The sequence below is a fragment of the Bubalus kerabau genome, chromosome 17 (assembly GCF_029407905.1).
Source record: "Bubalus kerabau isolate K-KA32 ecotype Philippines breed swamp buffalo chromosome 17, PCC_UOA_SB_1v2, whole genome shotgun sequence".
In the NCBI taxonomy this organism is placed as follows: Eukaryota; Metazoa; Chordata; class Mammalia; order Artiodactyla; family Bovidae; genus Bubalus; species Bubalus kerabau.
Window position 1 is genome coordinate 4983661 of NC_073640.1, and position 22827 is coordinate 5006487.

The window sequence follows — 22827 nt, forward strand, 5'->3', positions numbered from 1 at the left end:
CCAATCAACAGGAATCTGAGCAAATTCCAGGAGATAGTGAAAGACAGGAAAGCCTGGTGTGCTGCAGTCCATGGGGTCGCAAGAAGTCAGCACGACTGAGCAACTGAACAGCAAAAAGGAAATGTTTACTAATGCTTTGCATATAAATATTAACTATTATTTTTCAAAGGCAAATGGAAGACCAGAGGCCAATTTAATTGCCTCTCAAAGAGTAAGTTATTTCTTCCACACCAAATCCAAGGTCTGACAAGGACAAGTGTGTCCACTGGCGTAACATATCAGAATCCGAATACCATTCTATAACAACACAACGAACACAACTAGATGCTAAGAGCTGTGACCTCTACCAAACACACGTCACTGTTTCCCCTCATTAGCCAAATCAACCACTAGGACTTATCCTGTGTGCTCAGTTGTGTCCCACTCTTTGTGACCCCATGGGCTGTAACTCGCCAGGCTCCTCTGTCCATGGGGATTCTTCAGGCAGAAACACTGGAGTTGGTTGCCATGCTCTCCTCCAGGGGATCTCCCCAACCCAGGGATCGAACCCAGGTCTCCCGCACCGCAGGCGGATTCTTGACCGTCTGAGGTACCAGGGAAGCCCACGACTTATCTTACGGGTACTAAAATGTCGGTTTCTAGCAGTCCGCAACCTTACTCGTCACGTGATGGGCCCCAATCCCTTCTTTCCCTGACATTGCGTCAGCCAGAAGTAGAGCCGCCTTCCCGGGAATCAACTAAGAAGCTGATACGTACTCCAGTTGACTGGCATGTGGCTTGACCAATAACGTCTCGGGAAGGCAAGGCGCGGCGAGGCACTTTGCCCCACGCTCTCTGGTTGGACGGGGCGGTGCGTGCTGCAGCCTGCCGCGTCTTGAGGCCCGTGCCACTGCGCGTCTGTGGGAACAGGTAACCGAGGGTTCCGGGTAGTGGGCTCTGGGAGAGAAGTCAGGAACTGCGACCCCGGGAGAAGCAGACTGGTCTGAGAGAGTTCTGCCGCGCAGACATAGCGGCTGGGCCCGGCGTCTGGTCCCTGGGCCAGGTCCTCTGAGGCCTCTGGAACCGGGGCCCGGGCCGGAACCGAGGCTGAGGAAGCAGCTGGGCGACCCGGCCGCCGGAAAGTGGCTTTTTGTCAGACCCCTGGAGCGGCTTTGGCCTTGGGTGGCCTTGCTAAGGACCGAGACCCTGGAGGGATCATCATGGTCGCCGACTACCCGTCCCAGGCGGAGGTTTTATATGCCCTGGTTTTAATCCCCTAGGGACGGGCGGGGTTGCCTGGTAGCGTGGTCAGGATGGGTAGGATCAGGCTGTGTGAGCCGTTCCCTCAGTTGTCCGCGCCCGCCCCCCCAGTTCTTGATGGTAGCTAAGTAACTGATTCTAGTCCAGGCCCTTCTGGAGGCACTTGCCAAGCTCCGTTGCATTCAGCGATTACTGTCAGTCTTTTTCCGCTGTGCTTTTAAGTTCATTCGCAATTCGCTCTTAAAAGATTCCTATAGCCTGAAATACTTAGCAACCACTGAACTGGATACTGAGAACATTCCCGTAGTGGAGAGCAAAACCTCCAGTCATGATTCCCACTGGGCTGGAATTCACAGCCTCTTGGGGAAATGGACATCAAGCCCTCAAATGCATGTGGGAATTATGGCAGAAGACACCTGGGGCTCTGAAACTAAAACAGGGAAAATCTGATCAAGAAGGAGAAGCCTTCCTTAAATAAATTTCTTTGAAGTTGAGATACCAACAATGAGAAATTAACTAGGAAAAACCAAAGAGGGGACTAGGGTAGTCAGCTTACTTGGTAAATGAAGAGCATGTTGAAAGGTCCAGTGGCTGGAACCTTAAACCCAAAGGCCGCAGCTCCTGCTGGGGTATGGAATCTGGTCTCCTCTGTGCTACCTCTGTATCCAGTGTAACCTTCCTGTATATTTGTATTAAATAAGTGAATGAGTTGTGGTGACACAGCCTTTAATAGTCCCAGCCTCCATAGGGCTTTACATCAGTGTATTGGCTCCTTTTATATCATACTGCCGGAGAAGGCACTGGCACCCCACTCCAGCACTCTTGCCTGGAAAATCCCATGGACGGAGAGGCCTGGTGGGCTGCAGTCCATGGGGTCCCTAGGAGTTGGACACGACTGAGCGACTTCACTTTCACTTTTCGCTTTCATGCATTGGAGAAGGAAATGGCAACCCACTCCAGTGTTCTTGCCCGGAGAATCCCAGGGACGGGGGAGCCTGGTGGGCTGCCGTCTATGGGGTCGCACAGAGTCGGACTCGAATGAAGCGACTTAGCAGCAGCAGCAGTATGTTGAAAGAATGAGCAGAGATGGAAAATCCGTATGTCATTTGGAATGGAACTGTTTGTTTTTCTCAGTGGCACATTTAGAAGAGGAGCAACGAACACTGTGCAACAGCTATGATGCTGTTGCTCCTTCGGAGTTGGCACCTGCGCTCCTTGTTACCACCATTATTAAGGTGCATTGAGCCATGTTGAGGAGGATCAGGGAGGAATTTGGTGTGACAGAGTTTCTAGAAACTCTAGCCTTGACTCCTTGGCATCAACAGAAAGTCCTCAGCTATGGAAATTTTAGTCAGTTCTTTGACTCAAAGGCCTTCTTGTTTGAATAATGGGTTGATTGAGTTTTGAATAAATCAATTGAAATTGTGATTAAACATAAAATCTAAGAGTCACAGTCTCATCATGTTTGCTGTATACATCTTTCTTTGTTGTATCTTCCTCCTAAGAAGGAAGAAAACTTTGAGGTAAGTGATGTAAAGTAGTAGTATCCAGTTTGTTCCAGTTTACCAGTTGCTTCCAAATACAGGAGGCGTTTTGAACCACACACCCCAGGTGTAGGCAGGGCAGGTACTACTGTTTTATAAGAAGGGAAACAAGTGTAGGACAAAATGACTTTAAAGGTTAGAGCTAGGTCTAAGGTTAGAGACTTTTAGATAATATTGTGAATGAGATGGTTCCTTATTTTTCCAGACAGCCAGAGCTGTTGGCAGCGCAGCCCCTGCCACTTCTCTCTCACCCGCCTGTCAGAGAAGCCATGTAATATATGTGAAAGAGATTGGAAACTGTAAATCTGTTTGTTTTTTTTTTCCAATTTTTAAAAGTTTTATTGAGGAACAACCGACATACAAAAAGCTGTGCATACTTAATGCAAATAGGTTGATGAGTTTGAAGATAAGTATACATTGATGAAACTATAATCACAATCAATACTGTAAATAGTAAAATATTATCACATCCAAAAGTTTCCTCCACTCTCTTTTTAATTTTTAATTTTTTGTGTGTGATAAGAGCACGTAAGATCTGCCCTCTTACACTTTTAAGTGTAAATGCAATGTTCTTAACTACAGGCTCTATGCTATGCAGTAGATCTCTGGGACCATTCCTCTTCCATAACTGAGCCTTTGTATCTTTTAACCAACACCTTCCCTATTCCACCTTCTCTACTCCCCCTCTTCCTATACCTTGGTAACCACCATTCTACTCTCTTCTTCTATGAGTTTAATTGTTTTATATTACTCATAGCAATAGGATAGTATACTCTTTGTTTTCCCACTTCTAGATTATTTCACTTAGCATAGTGTCCATTAGGTTCATCCATGAATTTCATGTCCTTTGTATATATATACTCAGAAGTGAAATGGATGGATCATGTTGTAGTTCTATTTTTCAATTTTGAGGAAACTCTATATGATTTTCCACAGTGGCTGTACCAATTTATATTCCCACCAGCAGTGTACAAGAGTTCCCTTTTCTCCACATCCTCCTCACCAACACTTATCTTTTGATTTTTTTCATCAAAGTATAGTTGATTTACAATGTTGTGTTAGTTTCAGGTATACAGCAAACTGATTCAGATATAGATATATAGATATTCTTTTTCATTTAGGTTATTACAAGATATTGAATGTTGAACTATACCATTTCCTGTGCTGTACAATAGGTCCTTGTTGTTCGATTTTTTAAAATAATTGTCACCCTAATAGGTATAAGGTGATGTCTCATTGAGGTTTTGATTTGCATTTTCCTGATGATTAGTGATGTTGAGCATCTTTTCATATACCTGTTACCATTTGCATGGAATATCTTTTACTAACCCTTTACTTTCAGCTTATGGCTATCCAGTGAGTCTCTTGTAGAATGAATATAGTTTGATCTTTTTATTGTATCCATTCAAGCACCTTTAAGACTTTTGATTGAAAAGTTTAGTCCACTTACATTTAAATTAATAAGTAATTATTGATATGTAAGGACTTACTACTGTCATTTGTTAATATTTTTTTATTTTGCTGTTTTTTTGTTCTTTTCCTCTCTTTGAAAGTGAAGTCGCTCAGTCATGTCTGACTCTTTGCGACCCCATGGACTGTAACCTGGCTCCTCTGTCCATGGGATTTTCCAGGCAATAGTACTGGAGTGGATTGCCATTTCCTTCTCCGTGTAAATCTGTTTTACTTCCTGCTTTCCCGCTCTTCTGAGTCCCTTTCTCTTTCACAGAGGCTGAGCTCTGCGTCCTTACTGAGCTGCAGCATCCTCACGCCCAGCAGCCTAACAGCTGGGAGAACAGCAGCCTACCTGTTGGGTTCCGGAACTAAGTGGAGGCAGGTATATTCCTGCTACTTGCAGGTAGTCTCTTGTACAGGTAAGTCCATCTCCAGGTCCGTTGTTGCTGGCAACAGCCTCCCCAAGATGGCCTGGCCAAACCTGGAGGCTCTGGCTTTGGGGATAGTGAAACTTGGCACAGTTCTAGACATGTGGGTGAAGACAGAGCTGGAAGGGTCCTACCGAGCACAGGCCTCTTGATGGTGAAGTAAAGTAGCTCCCTTAAAGACGTGGAGCTAAGACTGGAACCCAGGTCTTCTCCTGAGCCTCCCCTATCCCCAGTGGACTTTTCTGCTAGACCATGAGGTTTTATTCTCATTTCCTAATTCCTGACCTAGGGCTTGGCACAGTGGGTGCTCCATACATTTTCGCAGTGAATAAATGCATGAAGAAACCACCTCCTGTTCCACTTAATGTGTTGGTATATTGAACTTGAGGTTGGCCCTGGAAGGAGGAGCATGTGCAGTTGCTGTGTGCTGGCGCAGCACGTTTTGCTTCGATGATGATTTTAGCCTTGGACATTACAACATAGAGGTTTTAGGATCACACAGCTTACCCATGTCCTGCCTTGACTTGGCCTGAGAAGCTAGGAGCCTGTGTAATGCTTACTATCTCTCAGTTTCACTCCCCCTCATTTCTTTCATTTTTTTCTTTGGTTAGATCCCTAGGGTTATTTTCAAGATGGACTCAACCTTAACAGCAGGTGAAATCCGGCAGCGTTTTATAGATTTCTTCAAGAGAAATGAACACACCTATGTTCACTCATCTGCCACCATCCCTTTGGATGATCCCACTTTGCTCTTTGCCAACGCAGGCATGAACCAGGTAAGGTTGTTTTCCCCTTCCCCTTGCCTTTTTGTCCACGTAGGAGGCAGCAAAGCAACCCTGAAGTCCTACAGAATCCCAGTTCTGTCACTTACTGTGTAGTCCTTATGTTGTTAAGCTTCCATGTCTTTGTGTCAGAAAAGAGAAATAATAATAGTGCCTGTCTTTAGGTTGCAGTGAGGAGTAAATAAAGTAATGCATTAAAAATGTTTACCACAGGAACTTACTTACCTGATGGTCCAGTGGTTTAGACTCCACACTTCCACTGCAAGGGGCTCGGGTGAGGCCAAAAAAAAAAGGTTTAGCACAATATTTGAAGTAGGTACTTGAAAGTTAGCTATTGTTATTTTTAATTATGATGAGAGACCCTCATACTCGTGGATTAACCTTGTATGCCTCTCAAGAAAAATACAGCCTGCATCTAGTCTGTAATGTTTTGCCCTTTTTTTTTTTCTTTCCTAAGGAAAAAGTTATGTTTTATTAGAATCAGAGTCTGGGTTAATCTTGCTGAGCCCTGAAGAGATTTGTTAACTCAGGTGTTGTGGTTCTCCTTCATCTTCTCATTGTTCTTGTATTTTTCTTTATAAAATAAGTCAGTTCTTCAGAATATTTTTAAGGCTTTGCTTTCATTCCCATTCTAGGCCATGCACTGTTTTATTGATTTTTAATTTTTTCTTGAAGCTACTGCCAACCAATGTCAATTTGGATCTACTGCTAAAGAAACTTATTGGGGCAATTGATCTATAAAAGATACTTGAAAGTTTTATTTTAGGAGACAAGAGTTTTCTCTTGAAATAGTGGGAGCATCACAAGTTGATAAAGGTATTTCAATATGCCTGTGACATGGAAAACTGTTTAATTGGTTGGAAGTGGCTTCAGGTTAGACGGTGCCCTCAGGGCTTTCCTTTGGAGGTTCTCTGGGTGCCCCGCTTAACTCGACGGGCCCACCAGCCATTAGGATGACCCTCTCTGGGATAAGCTGACATTTTCTTTTGTCCCAGGTCTCTTCTCTGGCTTTGAAAAGTGGCAGCAATGGAAACATTTTCCACCTTGTGTAACGTGAACTATGAAATTATAAAAGTGTTTTCCATTATGTGTGTGAATCCCATGCATACACCTGGAATTGAGGGCGCTAATTTTAGGTGGATTCTTTCAAGGTGGTGGGTTTTCTGGAACACTGAAACAGTTCTGTTTTAGGCATACCTAGGCTTTGTCTTCTCCCACATGAACTGACTGCATTTGGCAGAAGGACCACAAAGTCCAGGGTTGATGAACATTCCCTGAATAACAGTAACTAGTAGACTGCATGTAGCACCTCCTATATACCAGGCACTGTTCTGTGTCTTATATACACTAACACATTTGATGCTCACTCCATACCATCCCACTGAGGCACTGAAGGCTCGGGTAAAACTGCCTAAGCTCATGAGACTGGAAAATGCTGGAGCGTGGATTTGAACTCAGAGAGAGTCATTTGTTTAACTTATGTGCTCTGTTGTTTAGTTGCTAAGTCGTCTCCAACTCTTTGAGATCCCATTGACTGTAGCCTGCCAGGCTCCTCTGTCAGTGGGATTTACCAGGAAAGCATACTGGAGGGGGTTGCCATTTCCTTCTCCAGGGATTGAACCTGGGTCTTCTGCATTGGCAGGCAGATTCTTTGCCACAGAGCCACCATGGAAGCCCCTTACATGGTCTGCTACCTCTTAATCAGAAATATCTTCTTTTTTTTGCTTGATTGTTTGTACATTTTGAATTAGTATTTGTTAGGCATCTGCTCTTTCTATCCAGGTGCTGGTTATACAGAGCTAAGTAAGATAGTTTTTCCTTTAAGGAGTTTGTGGTCTGCTGCTAAGTCGCTTCAGTCGAGTCCGACTCTGTGTGACCCCAGAGATGGCAGCCCACCAGGCTCCCCCGTCCCTGGGATTCTCCAGACAAGAACACTGGAGTGGGTTGCCACTTCCTTCTCCAATGCATGAAAGTGAAAAGTGAAAGTGAAATCGCTCAGTCGTGTCCAACTCTTAGCGACCCCATGGACTGCAGCCCACCAGGCTCCTCCATCCATGGGATTTTCCAGGCAAGAGTACTGGAGTAGGGTGCCATTGCCTTCTCCGGTTTGTGGTCTAGTGCAGGACTATCCAGTAGAACTTTCTGCAATGATGGTAATTCTGTAGCTAATCACACATCAGCCATCAGATTATCGAGCTAGTATGACCTAATTGTGCTGATTCTACTCCTTTAAAAGGTCTCAAAATTTTTTTTTCCTTATCACCTTTATTACCAAGCAAGCACATCAGGTTTGGAATAAATTCTTCTAGAAAGATGGTATAAGCCTTGACTGTCAGAGATTTAAGAGGAAGCACTGGTTTCACTGTATCAACCTTGACCATTATCCTAGATCTGGCAGGGCTTTCTGTCTCTCAGTTGGTGTTACTGGCATTGATGGGAATCGTTAGAGAATTAGGGCCAGGAGGGCGCTGCTGCAAGACAGGCTGCCTCTGCTGCAGCCCACAGGGCCACCTGCCTCTGATAAGTTTCGGTTTTGCAGACCGATCATATCTGGAAATGGACAGTTTAATGTGTGGTCTCTTCCTGCCAGCCTGCAACCACCTGATATATCTGCAGCTCTTTAAAAGTTGAAATGTTCCTTTTCTTTTTTAGTTCAAACCCATCTTTCTGAATACTATTGACCCATCTCACCCTATGGCAAAGCTGAGCAGAGCTGCCAACACTCAGAAATGCATCCGGGCTGGGGGCAAACACAATGACCTGGATGACGTGGGCAAGGATGTCTATCATCACACCTTCTTTGAGATGCTGGGCTCCTGGTCCTTTGGAGATTACTTCAAGGTAAGTTCAAAGAGGAGATCTGTTGGCGTTTTGAGATTCAGAAGTGAAGGACATTTCTTAATTCTAAGACTTCCTGAAAGCAGTGCCTGTAATTTGATGATTTCAGTTTGCATTTGGATTTCTTATATAAATTGATCCTGAGTTTGACTATTTATGGTGAAGACACTGCTTTGGCCCTCTTCTATTCATACTAAATAGATTTTGGCTTGGTCACATTTCACATCTTTTTGATCTTGTTGTAGGAACTGGCATGTAAGATGGCTCTAGAACTTCTTACCCAAGAGTTTGGCATTCCAGTTGAAAGACTCTATGTTACTTACTTTGGTGGGGATGAAGCAGCTGGCTTAGAACCAGACCTGGAGTGCAAACAGATCTGGCAAAACTTGGGGTAAGAATGCAGCTTGCATGTTGAGAGTATGAGTATGAAAAAATAAAATGATTCCTACTCTCAGTGCCAGAGTGGGGTCTTAGGACTTGGAGTGCATTGCCATTTCCTATTTTAGGGTGTGAATTAGGAGGTGGAGGTGCCTGGGAGTAATTATCTTTTGCTGCATCCATTGTTTCTTAGTAGGTTTACTTGGTCATTCTCTTGTTGAAAGCCAGTATGAAGAGGCATAGGAAGGTGATGCAGCTTTTTTAAAAACACTTACACTGTCATAATTGTCCTCATTTATGAAAATGAGGGAACATTTGCAAAGAAATTTATTTAATTCTGTGCATATTCAGCATAAACATTTTCACTTTTATGTGTTTCTTTCTCAGCTTTATCTAGATATTTGCATATTTTCATTTAGTTGTGATCATAACATGTGTATTTTATATTCTGTTGTAGTGACTCTTGAATCACGTTGTGGTTCTTTAGCAAGATTTGATTCAGGCTTGGCATTAGTAACCGCCAAAGAGTGAGCTTTCTTTCTAGAAATGCATAAGGATCTCCTTTTCTCAGGGATGCAGGTCTGTGCAGAATCCTGTCGCTGGCTATAACTGGGCCTTTCTTCCCGCTCTGTGCAGGCTAGATGACAGCAGAATCCTCCCCGGCAACATGAAGGATAACTTCTGGGAGATGGGTGACACGGGCCCATGTGGTCCCTGCAGTGAGATCCACTATGACCGCATTGGTGGTCGGGATGCAGCACACCTCGTCAACCAGGATGACCCCAACGTGCTGGAGATCTGGAACCTTGTGTTCATCCAGTATAACAGGTTGCTTTGGGGTCCTGAACTGTTCCTGTTAAGAGCAGCAGCTTTCCTCAAGCTGAGTAGAGCAAGAGGAACTCAGAGCACGTGGTTGTCTTCTCATCCCATCTTTGGGGCCAGTGGGCCAGTGCTAAAGGCATAATTTGCTATAACTTGAACTGCTGTTCTAGAGCTCATTTCCTTGAAGCTTGCCTCACTGTAATGGATCCCAGATTATTTCTTCCCTTTTCCTCTGCACGCCCTTCTTCCCATCGAAATAGGCAGAAGCCAATGGCAGTCACAACCTGCGAATGGCTAAGTGAGTTTTACCCAGCAGGGAGAGGTGGCAGCTGGAGTCCGTGTTTCAACTTCCTCTTTTTGGATCTTGCAGGGAAACCGATGGCATTCTGAAACCTCTTCCCAAGAAAAGCATTGACACAGGGATGGGCCTGGAGCGACTGGTGTCTGTGCTGCAGAATAAGATGTCCAACTATGACACTGACCTCTTCGTCCCTTATTTTGAAGCCATCCAGAAGGTACTGGTCCTATTGCGGACTTCTGTGGAGGTTTCCAGGCTGGCTGTTAGTTCTGTCAAAAATAAAACAATTGTACGCTTTGCCATGTGAGGGCACCTGTGACCATCTGCCAGCTTCATTGTTAATATTAATAACACAGTGTTCTGAAGAAGCACAGGCATTGTGATTTATTGAGTGCAGGGGCCTGGTTAGAGGCTCTTCACTCTTGCCCCTGTCGCCTTTCTTGGGATTACAGGATCTGGCGAGATGCTCACCCTTTCTTCTTACCCGTTCCTCTGCCCCACCGCAAGTCCTCTGGAACCTTCTAGGGTGAGGCAGCACCAGAAGGGCTGCTTCCCAGTGAGCTGCCTCCTGGTTTTTATCTGCAGGGCACAGGTGCTCGGCCGTATACTGGGAAAGTGGGTGCAGAGGATGCTGACGGGATTGACATGGCCTACCGGGTGCTGGCTGACCACGCTCGGACCATCACTGTGGCCCTGGCAGATGGCGGCCGACCTGACAACACGGGGCGGGGGTAAGTGCGTTACACATGGCGCAGCGTTAGGACTGACACTTGAGTTTTTGGCTCTGTGGAACTTAAAGCTGCACTTCATTATTGCTTTATTTGTCATCTAGGTAGTTGGAGGGATTCTTTTTCTTTCCTTTTTTAGGAATAGAGGGAGTTTCAGCTCACTTTGAGCAGAGTTCACTATATTAAATCTTTGCTGCCAAGTACAAGATGATAAGGATTGTATTTAAGGTTGTCTGATAAGATACTGACAGGGGCAGGGTAGATACTAATTAACACGAGGCATCTTGATTATTGACAGGCAGGACCTGGTGTTGTGGGCATCAAGTCGGCCATCTGGTCTGTACTTCCTGCCTCCATCTCTGGTTCAGCAGAACAAGGCTGGAAGATAAATCAAGGTTACCTTGATGTGTATTTGTGGATATGTAGTAACATCCACAAAACATGAGTTTTATGCTGGAATTAATGTTCATGACCTTGGGGGAATGCAAAAAAAAAAAAAGCTTTAGGAGAGTCTCTCAAAGAGTAGGCCTTTTGGTAGAATTCCAAAAGGCCCTCTACAAAATGCTGACTGGGAATGCTGTCTAGCAGGGTCTTGGGTTCTGCCTCTTACAGGTATGTGTTGAGACGGATTCTCCGCCGGGCTGTTCGATACTCTCACGAGAAACTCAACGCCAGCAGGGGTTTCTTTGCTACGTTAGTAGACGTTGTCGTCCAGTCTCTGGTAGGTGTATTTCCTGCTCACCCCTTCTATACTAAAGTGCGTGCCTTAATTGGGGTAGGGTGGGCGATGTCACGCTGTTAATGAGAATTTTTAGAGGAGTCATGATATAATCCTTGTCTTTATTGGCCTCAAATTTGTGTTTCACATTTGCCAGGGAGATGCGTTTCCTGAGCTGAAGAAGGACCCAGATATGGTGAAGGACATCATTAATGAAGAAGAAGTGCAGTTTCTCAAGACGCTCAGCAGAGGGCGTCGCATCCTGGACAGGAAAATTCAGAGCCTGGGAGACAGCAAAACCATTCCTGGTAAGAACCGGTTTGTTCCTCTCTTCATCAGGCTGGTTCATCTTCCTGGAAGGGGCAAGCCTTTTCTCACAAACTTGACTGTAGACTCTTGTGTCTCCAAAGGCTGAGCATAGCCTGATTAGACTGCTTTGGTGTGAAATGGGGTTTAATAATAAGATTTTTAAAGTAATATATTATTGTGGCAAAGTATTCAAACAGTATAGAGGTAAAAAGTGAAAATCCTCTTTGACTCATTTTTCAGAAGTCACAATTCTTTGGAATTTTGCATATAACTAACCAGTCAGGACTTTTCTCTATTTGCATACAGATGTATATGGGGGTGTGTGTGCTCACAAGTAAAAATGGGAACAAATAGTATATAATGTTTTACAAGTTTATTTTTTACCTGACAGGAAAGTTAGTTCCAAAAGTTTCTACTCTTTATGGAAGTGTAATGTACAGGGTGAAAGCCTGCTGTATTTCCCACATACTGAACACACTTGTGTTCAGATTAGGAAACAGAGCTTTTCCAGGGATCCTTTGTGCTTCTCCCAGGTTGACTGCAAAGGATTTGATGGATTTTCTGATACAGAACCAAAACTGACTTGCATGGCTCTTTAATTCCTCCTGTCATTGCCACCTTCCTCCTGGGAAGGGCTTGCAGTGGAAGAGAGGGAGGCTGTTTCTATCATTTTTTAATCTTTTAAAATGTATTTGTTTTTAACGGGAGGACAGTTCTATAGTATCATGTTGTTTTCTGCTGTGCATCGGCCGTAAGCACACATGTGCCCCCTGAACCTCCTCCCTCGTCCCTGTCACTCTTACCGGCCTCTTGGTGCTGTGCAGGGGATACCGCTTGGCTCCTCTATGACACCTACGGGTTCCCCGTGGATCTCACTGCACTGATTGCTGAAGAGAAGGGGCTGGTGGTGGACATGGATGGCTTTGACGAGGAGAGGAAACTGGCCCAGGTAAAGTGTTTATGGTGTGAGAGGGAAACTCAGCGCCAAGCAAGGCAGGACTTGGCTGCAAAGCACGAGTTTCCTCCCATTAAAGTTTTTGAAATTTCTGTTTTCCCCAAGACCAGTGAGTCTCAAGTGGGGGCGGTTTGGCAGTAATGTCTAAAGACATTTCTTGGGTTTCTCAGCTTGGGGGGCAAGTGCCGCTGCCACGTGGTGGGTCGAGGCCAGGCATGCTGCTCAGCCTCCTTCAGTGGACAGCCTCCCAGAGCAAGGGTGCCCAGCCCCAAATGTCATGGTGCTGAGATCAGAAAAACTCTGTTTCAGAGCTTTACATGGGGCATGGTTTAGCAATTTCGAGTCTTTCAGTTCTTTTTCTCTGACATTAAGGTAACTTATATCTCTTGCTGGCAGCTGAAATCACAGGGCAAGGGAGCTGGTGGGGAGGACCTCATTATGCTGGACATTTATGCTATTGAAGAGCTCCGGGAAAAGGGTCTGGAGGCAACAGATGATTCCCCGAAGTACAGTTACCATTCGGACTCCAGTGGAACCTACGGTATGTTCATTTGTTCGTCTGGGGTGGTTTTCAAGCAATGCGTCTCAAGATTGGGAACCCAAAATATCCATGGTAGCCTCACCTGTAGTGCTGTGTGGTCATGTTGGGTAATTTTATACTCAGAGAGGCCCTTCGTGATTGACTTTCTATCTCTTTTATTTTGGAATTATTATAGATTCACAGGATGTAAAAAAATAAATTTAACTTGAGATCTCTTGTACCTTATACCCAGTTTTCACTAATTATATTAATAACATCTTGTTAGGAAACAAGGAAAATGATACTGACTGATAAAATGCATAGTGGCTGTTGGATTTTGCGTTAGAACAGCAGTGTTCTAAAGTGAAGACTGTTCAAATACACGGGCACTACATGTTTTTGCTTTCTTCTTTTTTTTTTTTAATATTTGTTTACGTGTCGGTGCTGAGTGTTAGTTGCAGCGCTTCGGGTCTCTAGTTGCAGTCTTCAGCTGCAGCATGTGAATTTTTAGTTGCGGCATGGGGATCTGGTTCCTTGGCCAGGGATTGAACCCGGGCCCCCTGCATTGGAAGTGTGGAGTCCTAACCAGTGGAGTACCAGGGAGTCCTATTTTTTCTTTTTTCACTCCCACAGGGATTCCTAAATCTATCCAAGGAAGCCCACAAAATGAATATATTCTTTATGAATTGACCTTGGAAAGGGAATTTATTACTACTCTTAAATACCTGCTTATCAAGTTTACTGGCTTTCTTTTCAATAGCTCAGAGTTGAGGTGACCAGCTGCCTCACTTTCCCAGAATTGTCCAATGTTTCCTCGCATCCTGGGAAATCCCTTGGTCCCAAGCAAACGGGTCAGTTGTCACCCCTGTGTACTGTGCTCTCCCGTAGAAGACCAGCATGTTAAGCCCTTTTGCGGAGTCTCATAGGCTGGCTTCCAACAGAACAGTAGGCAGTTAGGACCTCAGGAGAGTTTGAGAAGTAGAATGCAGCACAAGCCGGCTGAGGCTGTGAGTGAAACCATCTCCTGGGTTTCCCCTGTGCAGCGTTTGAGGGCGCAGTGGCCACAGTGATGGCTCTGCGCCGGGACAAGCTGTTCGTGGAAGAAGCGTCCACGGGCCAGGAGTGTGGAGTGCTGCTGGACAAGACCTGCTTCTACGCCGAGCAGGGAGGGCAGATCTACGACGAAGGCTACCTGGTGAAGGCCGACGACAGCAGCGAAGACGTGAGCCAGCAGCTCCTCCTCACTAGCCGGGGGGGTGGGCGGCCGGCCACGGCCGGCACCCCGACAGCCACTCTGGCGGCTGCGTGCCCCGGGCCTGAGGAACAGACACCACAGCTCTTTGGGCTGTCCCACGGCCAGTGTTTCTGAAGCCACGGGCGCTGCTGCTTGCGCTGTGTGGCTTCATCACCGTCAGCTCCCCTCACAGCAGGATCCTTGCAGCCAGGCTGCTTAGTGATCCTCGGGTCCTCCAGGCTCCCCTCAGAAATAAGGAGAGCCAGCTCTGACGGGGGAGGGTGGGGAACAGGACGGGGTCCTCATCCAAGATGCGGCCCGTTGCTCTGCCGCTGCTGGCTCTGTGGTTTTGGATGAGTTCCCAGACGCGTGGACTTGAGTTTCCTTACCCTGGATTTAATTCTCTAAGATGCTCCCTAATGGAGTGGGTGTGTACACATACACATCTATTACATATTTAAAGTGCTGTGTGTATATAATAATATAACGGGTATATGGTGGCTTGTATATATGTTAATGTATTTACATACATATATATCATAATAGTACTGATGTTACGTGTGTAACATGTAAAGAGAGAATTCATATATATGTTTATCTGCATTTGCATGTATACATATCCATACGTGTACACACACACATTTGGATTTATTTAGTTAGTTGTTTATTGATCTTCTCCTTGACTCTTAGAAAACTGAGTTCACAGTGAAGAATACTCAGGTCCGAGGAGGGTATGTGCTGCACATAGGAACGCTCTATGGCAGCCTGAAAGTGGGGGACCAGGTCCGGCTGTTTATTGATGAGGTGAGTTGCTTCATGCTGGTCAGCGCTGGATAGGATTACTCATCCTCTCCTTCTCCCCTTTTAAAAAAGAAGTCAGCTTTATGGAGGCATAACTGGCATGTAGAATTATAAGATATTTAAAGTGTACGTCAGATCCAACCAGTCCATTCTAAAGGAGATCAGTCCTGGGTGTTTTGGAAGGAATGATGCTAAAGATGAAACGCCAGTACTTTGGCCACCTCATGCGAAGAGTTGATTCATTGGAAAAGACACTGATGCTGGGAGGGATTGGGGGCAGGAGGAGAAGGGGACGACAGAGGATGAGATGGCTGGATGGCATCACTGACTCGATGGACGTGAGTCTGAGTGAACTCCGGGACTTGGTGATGGACAGGGAGGCCTGGCGTGCTGCGATTCATGGGGTCGCAAAGAGTCGAACACGACTGAGCGACTGAACTGAACTGAACTGAAAGTGTACATCATGATTTGATACTTTGTGAAAAGAATTCACCTATTCCTCTGGTTTTAAATTGGTCCATCATTATTATCCCTTCTAAGTGAAATTATAAATAGGTAATTACAAGTAAGGTGCAGGAGTAAATTTTATGAGGGCTATATCTGAAATTTAAATGTTAACATCCCAAGTAAGACCATGGTGATTTCAGTTGAGATCCTGTAGCTTCGTTTTCATGGGTTGCCTTTCTCCAGCTTTACCTCAAATACTTCAGGAGCCAAGGATCCCATATTAAGAAACAGTTTCTACTGCATGTGCCAGAGCTCCAAAATAATAGTAGCATAAAACAGAGTGGAAATGTGCTTTTCACCTGAAAGCCCACACTGATGCAGAGACCCTCCTCACAAAGTCAGAGGGCCTTGCTCTTCTTTGTTTGTTGTTCTTCCACCATTGCTGGGGTGTTGCTCTTGATTTCATGTTCCAAAAAGATTGCTGTCAGATCCGTTCTCTAGACCAGGGGTTGGTGAGCTTTTCTGGTAAATTGCCTGCATGCATGTGTGCATACTCAGTTGCTCAGTCATGTCTGACTTTTTGCAACCCCATGCCCACAGACTGTAGCCCGCCAGACTCCTCTGTGCACGGAAATTTTCCTGGCAAGAATACTGGAGTGGGGTGCCATTTCCTCCTCCAGGGGATCTTCCTGACCCAGGGATCAAACCCATGGGTTTCCTGCATCTCCTGCATTGGCAGGTGGATTCTTGACTGTGGAGCCACCTGGGAAGCCCTTGTAAAGTGCCGGATAGTAAATATGTTTGGTTTTCTGAGCCATGCAGCCCCCATCACAGCTGCTGTTGCGGCGCGAGGGCACTGTAGGCAGTGTGTAAGCAGTGTGTAAGCAGTGTGTAAGCAGCGCTGTGTGCTGGTGCGCCCAGCACAGAAGGGCCGCAGGACGGATTTGGCCCACAGGCTGTAACTTGCCACTCCTGCTGTAGACGGTGGCAAGGGGGGCGGGGGTGGGTTCCTTCCCTTGAGGGGGAATGTGTCTCTTCTCACTGACTGGAATTGACTCACCTGGCCACAGTTAGCTGTGAGGGACGCTGTAGGCTTTCTTCTGCACAGCCATGTGTCTAGCGAAAGCCTTTAGGACTTGGGAAGAAGGGGAGAGTGCGTGTTGGGGACCGACCAGCGGTCCACCACCGACCTCTCCACCAGCCTGCTCTGCCCCATGCAGCCCCGACGAAGGCCTGTCATGAGCAACCACACGGCCACTCACATCCTGAACTTTGCCCTGCGCTCTGTGCTGGGGGAGGCTGACCAGAGAGGCTCCCTAGTTGCGCCTGACCGCCTTCGCTTTGACTTCACTGCCAAGGGAGCCATGTCCACCCAGCAGATCAAGAAGGCTGAGGAGATCGCAAATGAGATGATTGAGGCAGCCAAGGTAGGTCGGATTATATGTGACTGAGTCATGAACTTCTCTCCTTCCTGCACCATTTACGGAGCCGCCGCCGCCCAGACGCTCTCCTTCTGTTGAACTGTATTCTGTCCTGGGAACACACGTGCTTATCACAGTGGTTCTCAGCTGCGCTGCGTAGGGGGCAGTGCTGGTGTTGAGTGAGGGATCTGCTCCACCTCCTCCTCAGGACAACCAGGACCCTTCTAGTTATGTCTGGTTTATGTATAGCAGCATATCCATTTCAGATTTGGTGCATGGTTTAACAAAATAGTTGGAAATTCCTATTTTGAGCTCCTTGACTTTACATATGGGGCTTTATTCTGGGACATGATCAGCACAGCCAGGATCAGAAACCAGAGCCCTGCCTGCAAATCTCAGTCTCCCTGCTTCCTACTGCACCCCCAGAGAAGATGTTTTCCCAGCTGTTTCTCCTGTCCTTTCTCCATGGCAGCCGGTCTATACTGAGGATTGTTCTCTGGCGGCAGCTAAAGCCATCCAGGGCCTGCGGGCTGTGTTTGATGAGACCTACCCTGACCCTGTGCGAGTCGTCTCCATTGGGGTCCCAGTGTCTGAGCTGCTGGATGACCCCTCCAGTCCTGCTGGCTCGCTCACTTCTGTTGAGTTCTGTGGGGGAACGTGAGTACCTCGGGGGCAGTGGTGGACCTGCCTCTTACTAATTTGGGTGACCCTCGGAGGATATGGGTAATGGGCTAGACCAGCTCTCATTTGTCTGAGGTTGAAGAGGAGTCCTCAGAAATGCAGGTGCCAAGCAGCTCTCCCAGAAGCCAGCATCTTTGTGCTCCCATCACACCCCTTGGTGTCTGACGTTGACTTTACTGAGTGTGTGGTGAAACGCTCTTCTTAGGAGGAGAAAGTGAGAAACGTCACCTTAACCCTTACCTCCTGACTGTTTGCTCTGGTTCCCTGGACAGAGACAAGAGAAGCCTGCGAATTCATGATTCAGCAGGGCCATGGCGCTTCTGACCTGGTCTTAGCTTTTTTCCATTTTCAGGGCCTCATATAGTTCCCTTTGTCAGCTGAAGGTGCATCTGGGGAACTAACAACCCCATTGTCTCAGAGCCCCGATGTTAGGCCACACAGCAGACCTGACTCAGTTTGGCTGTGGGCAGTCACTTGTTTCTGCCAACTTAAAGATCTCCGTATGCCTTGAGGTCTTTCTGGAACAGTCTGGTGGCCTGGGAAATTCCTGCTTCCAAAGGAATCATGGGGAAAAGAACATTCCTAAGGCCACGGTAGACCCATCCAGGGCCTCCTGTGAGTCTCTGGCAGGTAGATGGCAGGTGGGGGGGTTGGGGTCAGGGTCCTTGTGGATGACACAGTAAATGAGCATTTGAAGTGAGGTTCTCTGAGCAGTGCGGTTGTTGCAGGGGTTGTGGTAACATTTTAAAGGTAATCCACTGACACTTTCAGAAGGGACAGAAGATAACTGTCCTGTGAGGGAGAATTTCCCACATTTAACATATGAGAAAACTGAGGCTCAGAGATGTGGCTCCTTGCTCAGAGTCAGCTCCAGCCAGGCCTTCTCTGACTGCCTTCCCTTTCCTGGCCAGAGCTGTACCCCGACTAAACATGAAGGGCCTTTTCCCCTGTTCCCCGAGGAAGCTTCCCTGGGAGCCGCCACCTCCTAGGGCTCCTGCTTCCAGCTGAGGGCTCCCAGGTGCAGGGACGACTGTGAATTTGCTTTCTGCCGTGCAGACACGTGCAGAATTCGAGTCACGTGGGAGCGTTCGTGATCGTGAGTGAAGAAGCTATTGCCAAGGGCATCCGGAGGATAGTTGCTGTCACAGGGGCTGAAGCCCAGAAGGTGAGCGGATGAGGCTGGTCTGTGGGCCCAGGCTGTGAATCCACAGGGCAGCTGGTCACACGGCCGCTGTGGTCAGACTCGAAGGTCCAGCACGCCCTCCAAATGTCCTCCAGTTACTCGTGACTGGGAGGAGAAAGCCACTGCCATGTGAGACTTCCTAGCTATCTTTTAATCTGTTAAAATGCAGGTACGCTCTGCTGTCACGTGTTCATGTCCAGGAGGGAGGCCGTGTTTTGCCGTGTTCCCTGTGCCCCCGGCACTTTGCTGCCTCTCCCTGGGGGCATGTACCTAGTTTGAGATGCGTGGAGTAGGGGGGCAATTGCTCTGGGCGTGTGGACTGGAGCTCACGCCTGACACATGCTGAGGGTTGAGGAGTGGTCATTTCATGGGTGCAGAGGGCTCCTGACGCGTGAGTTCTCAGTCACCCCCAAGCCCCAGATCCACTGGCCAGGTGTGTGAGGAGGGTGCTCCCTTCTGGGGCATGAGGCTGCAGACACCTGCTCCCTGAAGGAAGAGAAAGGTCTGATGTTCTGGGAGAGTGTTGTGTCAGAGCCTGCCACAGTTTACCAGCAGAATTGTGAAGTTCAAGGTTCCCTGACCCAGAGTTTACAACTCTGATTGTCCTCCTCGCAGGCCCTCAGGAAAGCGGAGAGCTTGAAGAAATGTCTCTGTGTCGTGGAAGCCAAAGTGAAGGCCCAGACCGCGCCGAACAAGGACGTGCAGAGAGAGATCGCGGACCTCGGGGAGGTAGGGCCGCCTCCCTCTGCAGGTCGTGGTTCTCAGGGCCGTGGGCATTGGGACTGACCGCTGATGTCTGGCAGCCTGGCAAAGGGGGCTCCGTGGACCCTGGAACCTGCCTGCTGCCCCTGTTGCTGACAGCAGGAGAGCCCCTTCCAAGCACTAGTGGGCACTGGAGTTGAGGGCTTTGGGAGAGGTCCTGTGGGTGCCCACTTTCTACAGGTCTCCTGGTTTCAAGTCACTTTATGAGCATTTTATGATTTTGTGTTCTCTGAGACCTGGGTTCAGTCCCTGGGTGGGGAAGATTGCCTGGAGAAGGGCATGGCTACCCACTCCAGTGTTCTTGCCTGGAGAATCCCGTGGACAGAGGAGCCTGGTGGGCTATAGTCCATGGGGTCGTGAAGAGTCAGACACGACCGAGCGACTAACACTTTCACTCTCTCCTCCTGGACACCGGTTGGGGGACTTTGGTGTTCAAAGCCAGAAGGGTGGGATGGGCTGGGCTCACATCCTAGCTCCTGATGATCTAGATCCCAGTGGTATTCCTGTTCTCGTTCCAGGCCCTGGCCACTGCCATCATCCCTCAGTGGCAGAAGGATGAATTCCGGGAGAATCTCAAGTCTCTGAAGAAGGTCATGGATGACCTAGACCGGGCTAGCAAAGCCGATGTGCAGAAGCGGGTGGGTCTCCACAGTGTGGGCGGGAGGAGGATTCACCCATCAGAGGCTGTGCAGGCTGTGGTCGGGGTCGGAGTCTGGGCCTCTGACCTGAGGCCTCTCTCTGGACTTCCTTCCATGCAGGTGTTGGAGAAGACGAAGCAGCTCATCGACAGCAGCCCCAACCAGCCCCTGGTCATCCTGGAGGTGGAGAGCGGCGCCTCGGCCAAGGCAAGCCGGGCAAGCCGCGCTGCCCTGTGCCCGTCTGCTGCTCTCCTCCCCGCAGGCTCCCCTCAGCCCTCTGGGGCTGGTGTGCGCCCTGTGGCTCTGAGCTGAGGAGCTGCCTGAGGGCCCGCCCTCTGGTACTGAGTTGGACTGAGCCATGGTGGGAGCCGGTGCTGGAGAGCTAGGCTCCTGGAGGTGGATGGCCATCCTGAGCCCGGGTGGGCAAGGCCCTGCGCTGGGCCCCCATCCAGGCTCCGGGACCAGCACCTGCTCTTAGCAGGGGGAGGGGTGGGGCACCCCGAGAACTGAGTCCTGCAGACCCGCTGCACTTGAGGAGAGCATGGTCCCCTTTCCCAGCGCCACGGCCTGATGCCAGCTTCTCCCCACAGGCCCTGAACGAAGCCTTGAAGCTCTTTAAGATGCATTCCCCCCAGACGTCCGCCATGCTCTTCACAGTGGATAACGAGGCCGGCAGGATCACGTGCTTGTGTCAAGTCCCCCAGGTCAGAACGCCCTGCGGTCTTGCTCAGGCAGCCCTGTGCTTGTGGGAGGTGATGTCTATAGCTCTTCTCAGGAAGCCTGATTTTTCTTAGTTGTTTGCCAAGACTCGTGTGTGTGTGTGTGTGTGTGTGTGTGTGTGTGTGTGTGTGTCTGTCTGTCTGTCTGTGCGTGCGTGCGTGCAGCCTGCTGAAGATGCCGTTCTGTTGCCCACTTGTCACCTCCCTAGTACCCCTCAGCCTCAGGCCCTCCCCCTGGTGCATACGTTTAACTGTGCTGGCTTTGCTGCTCCGTACGCGTCGCCCTGGCTGTGGTATCAGCTGTATGCTCTCAGCCCTGGCGGCATCCCTCGGGGCAGTACTGGGTGTCTGGCTCCAGCCCTTTCCTTGTCTGCCTCAATCCCATCCTCCGTCCTGACTCCCACTCCGCCTTCCTGTCTTCTAGAATGCAGCCAACCGGGGCCTGAAGGCCAGCGAGTGGGTGCAGCAGGTGTCAGGCCTGATGGATGGCAAAGGCGGTGGCAAAGACGTGTCTGCTCAGGCCACGGGCAAGAACGTGGGCTGCCTGCAGGAGGCGCTGCAGCTGGCCACCTCCTTTGCCCAGCTGCGCCTGGGAGACGTGAAGAACTGAGAGGGAAGGGCAGGTCCGCCAGGAGGCGTCTCCCCCACCTCCCCGACCCAGACACACCCATCCAGCCAGGAGCTCTCCTTCCACCACAAGGACGTTTGCATCTTGGGACCTTTAAACAGTCCCGTCTGTCCTAACCCAGCAGTAACCGGAACTTAACCTGGGAGCCAGCCTGTGACTCAACACCCACGTTACATTTCTGCCCTGAGCACATCCTCGCCATCCGTGTAGAACTACTACCTGAGGATTGCTTTTTCATCATCACACTTGTGTCTATAGAGAGTTCTTTGCAGACTCAGTGCTATGGGCCTCAAGGGAGGAATCATTTTTGCTGCAGAGAATAAAAAGACCATGTGCAATACTTGATACGATACTGCCACGTGATTTTTTTACTCCTCCCCTCTCGCCCTCCTCCCCGTAGGTGTCCCCAGTATGATAACCCATGCTTCCCTGGGTGTCTGTAGACTAATTGCTGGTTCCACCTGGTTTCTGGTTGCGGTCCTTGCTGAGTCCAGCCCCAGACCCCTGAACTTTGAGAATAATGGTCCCTGGATTTGCGTCAAAACACCTATGGGGATGGCTCACAGAATAGGGTGATAGAAGAACTAATTATTCAGTGGAAGATGGTCCCTGGGGTTGCTGGCAGCAGAGAGAGGCTTCGTTTTTGGTGCTTTTTACAGTAGAACATTCTCATTTATAAGTCTCATATGTCTTTCCTTCTGATGTACAGGTTGGATGTGAGGTCGGATACATTCCTTGGTATAGGAGATTTTTTAGGGAACATTAGTTGCCTCCTCCTACACCTTGACTGCCAGGTCATTCCAGGTTTCAGGACCTAACTTGGACGGTGAAGATGGAGACTCTGACCTGGTTCTGTCCATTTACCCCAGTCTGAAGACAGCTGGGTTTGGGAGCTGTAGTGTGTAGTACTTAGTTGTGCCCTCTCTGGCTGACTTCAAGTTCCCTGGGTACAGCAGGCTGGCCCTGAATCATTCTCAGCCCTGCTGACTTGGAGCAGAAAAAGCAGGTTTGTGCTGAGAGGAGATGGCAGAGACTACCAGTCACAAGGCCTGGGGGTGAAGAGGAGAAACAGGAAGGGTGCTGAGGCCCTGGCTGCAAAAAGGCAAGCCAGGTGAGGAGTGTGAGGCATACAAAGAGCTCACACAGTCCGCAGCGCGGGAGAGTTCCAAATGCACCCCACAAGCTGTGCCAGCCAGGGCACAGTACCAGAGGGACCTCTTGGGCAAGGCGGTGGGGGAACATGTATACAGATGTGTCACTACTGCAGGACCAATTACAGCTTCACAAGTGAAAGGAAGAAGA

General features: G+C 48.4%; 1 protein-coding gene across 3 annotated transcripts; it reads left to right on the forward strand.

Annotated features, from left to right (window-relative positions):
- The first annotated feature begins 778 nt into the window (after positions 1 to 778).
- On the forward strand, positions 779 to 21870 carry AARS1 (alanyl-tRNA synthetase 1). 3 transcript variants are annotated; one of them, XM_055552332.1, is made up of 22 exons: positions 779 to 909; positions 4510 to 4654; positions 5275 to 5439; positions 8098 to 8286; positions 8529 to 8674; positions 9298 to 9489; positions 9854 to 9998; positions 10367 to 10512; positions 11122 to 11230; positions 11385 to 11535; positions 12361 to 12485; positions 12888 to 13032; positions 14055 to 14233; positions 14936 to 15049; positions 16714 to 16920; positions 17387 to 17571; positions 18652 to 18760; positions 19394 to 19507; positions 20059 to 20178; positions 20299 to 20385; positions 20769 to 20882; positions 21322 to 21870. In XM_055552332.1, exons 3-22 carry the CDS (start codon positions 5296 to 5298, stop codon positions 21505 to 21507), a joined length of 2907 nt encoding a protein of 968 aa, XP_055408307.1. In that variant the 5' UTR covers positions 779 to 909; positions 4510 to 4654; positions 5275 to 5295; the 3' UTR covers positions 21508 to 21870. The 3 variants fall into 3 exon arrangements, with proteins under 3 accessions (XP_055408307.1, XP_055408308.1, XP_055408309.1); XM_055552333.1 differs by having other exon boundaries at positions 4510 to 4617; XM_055552334.1 differs by lacking the exon at positions 4510 to 4654 and having other exon boundaries at positions 861 to 909.
- The last annotated feature ends 957 nt before the right edge of the window (positions 21871 to 22827 follow it).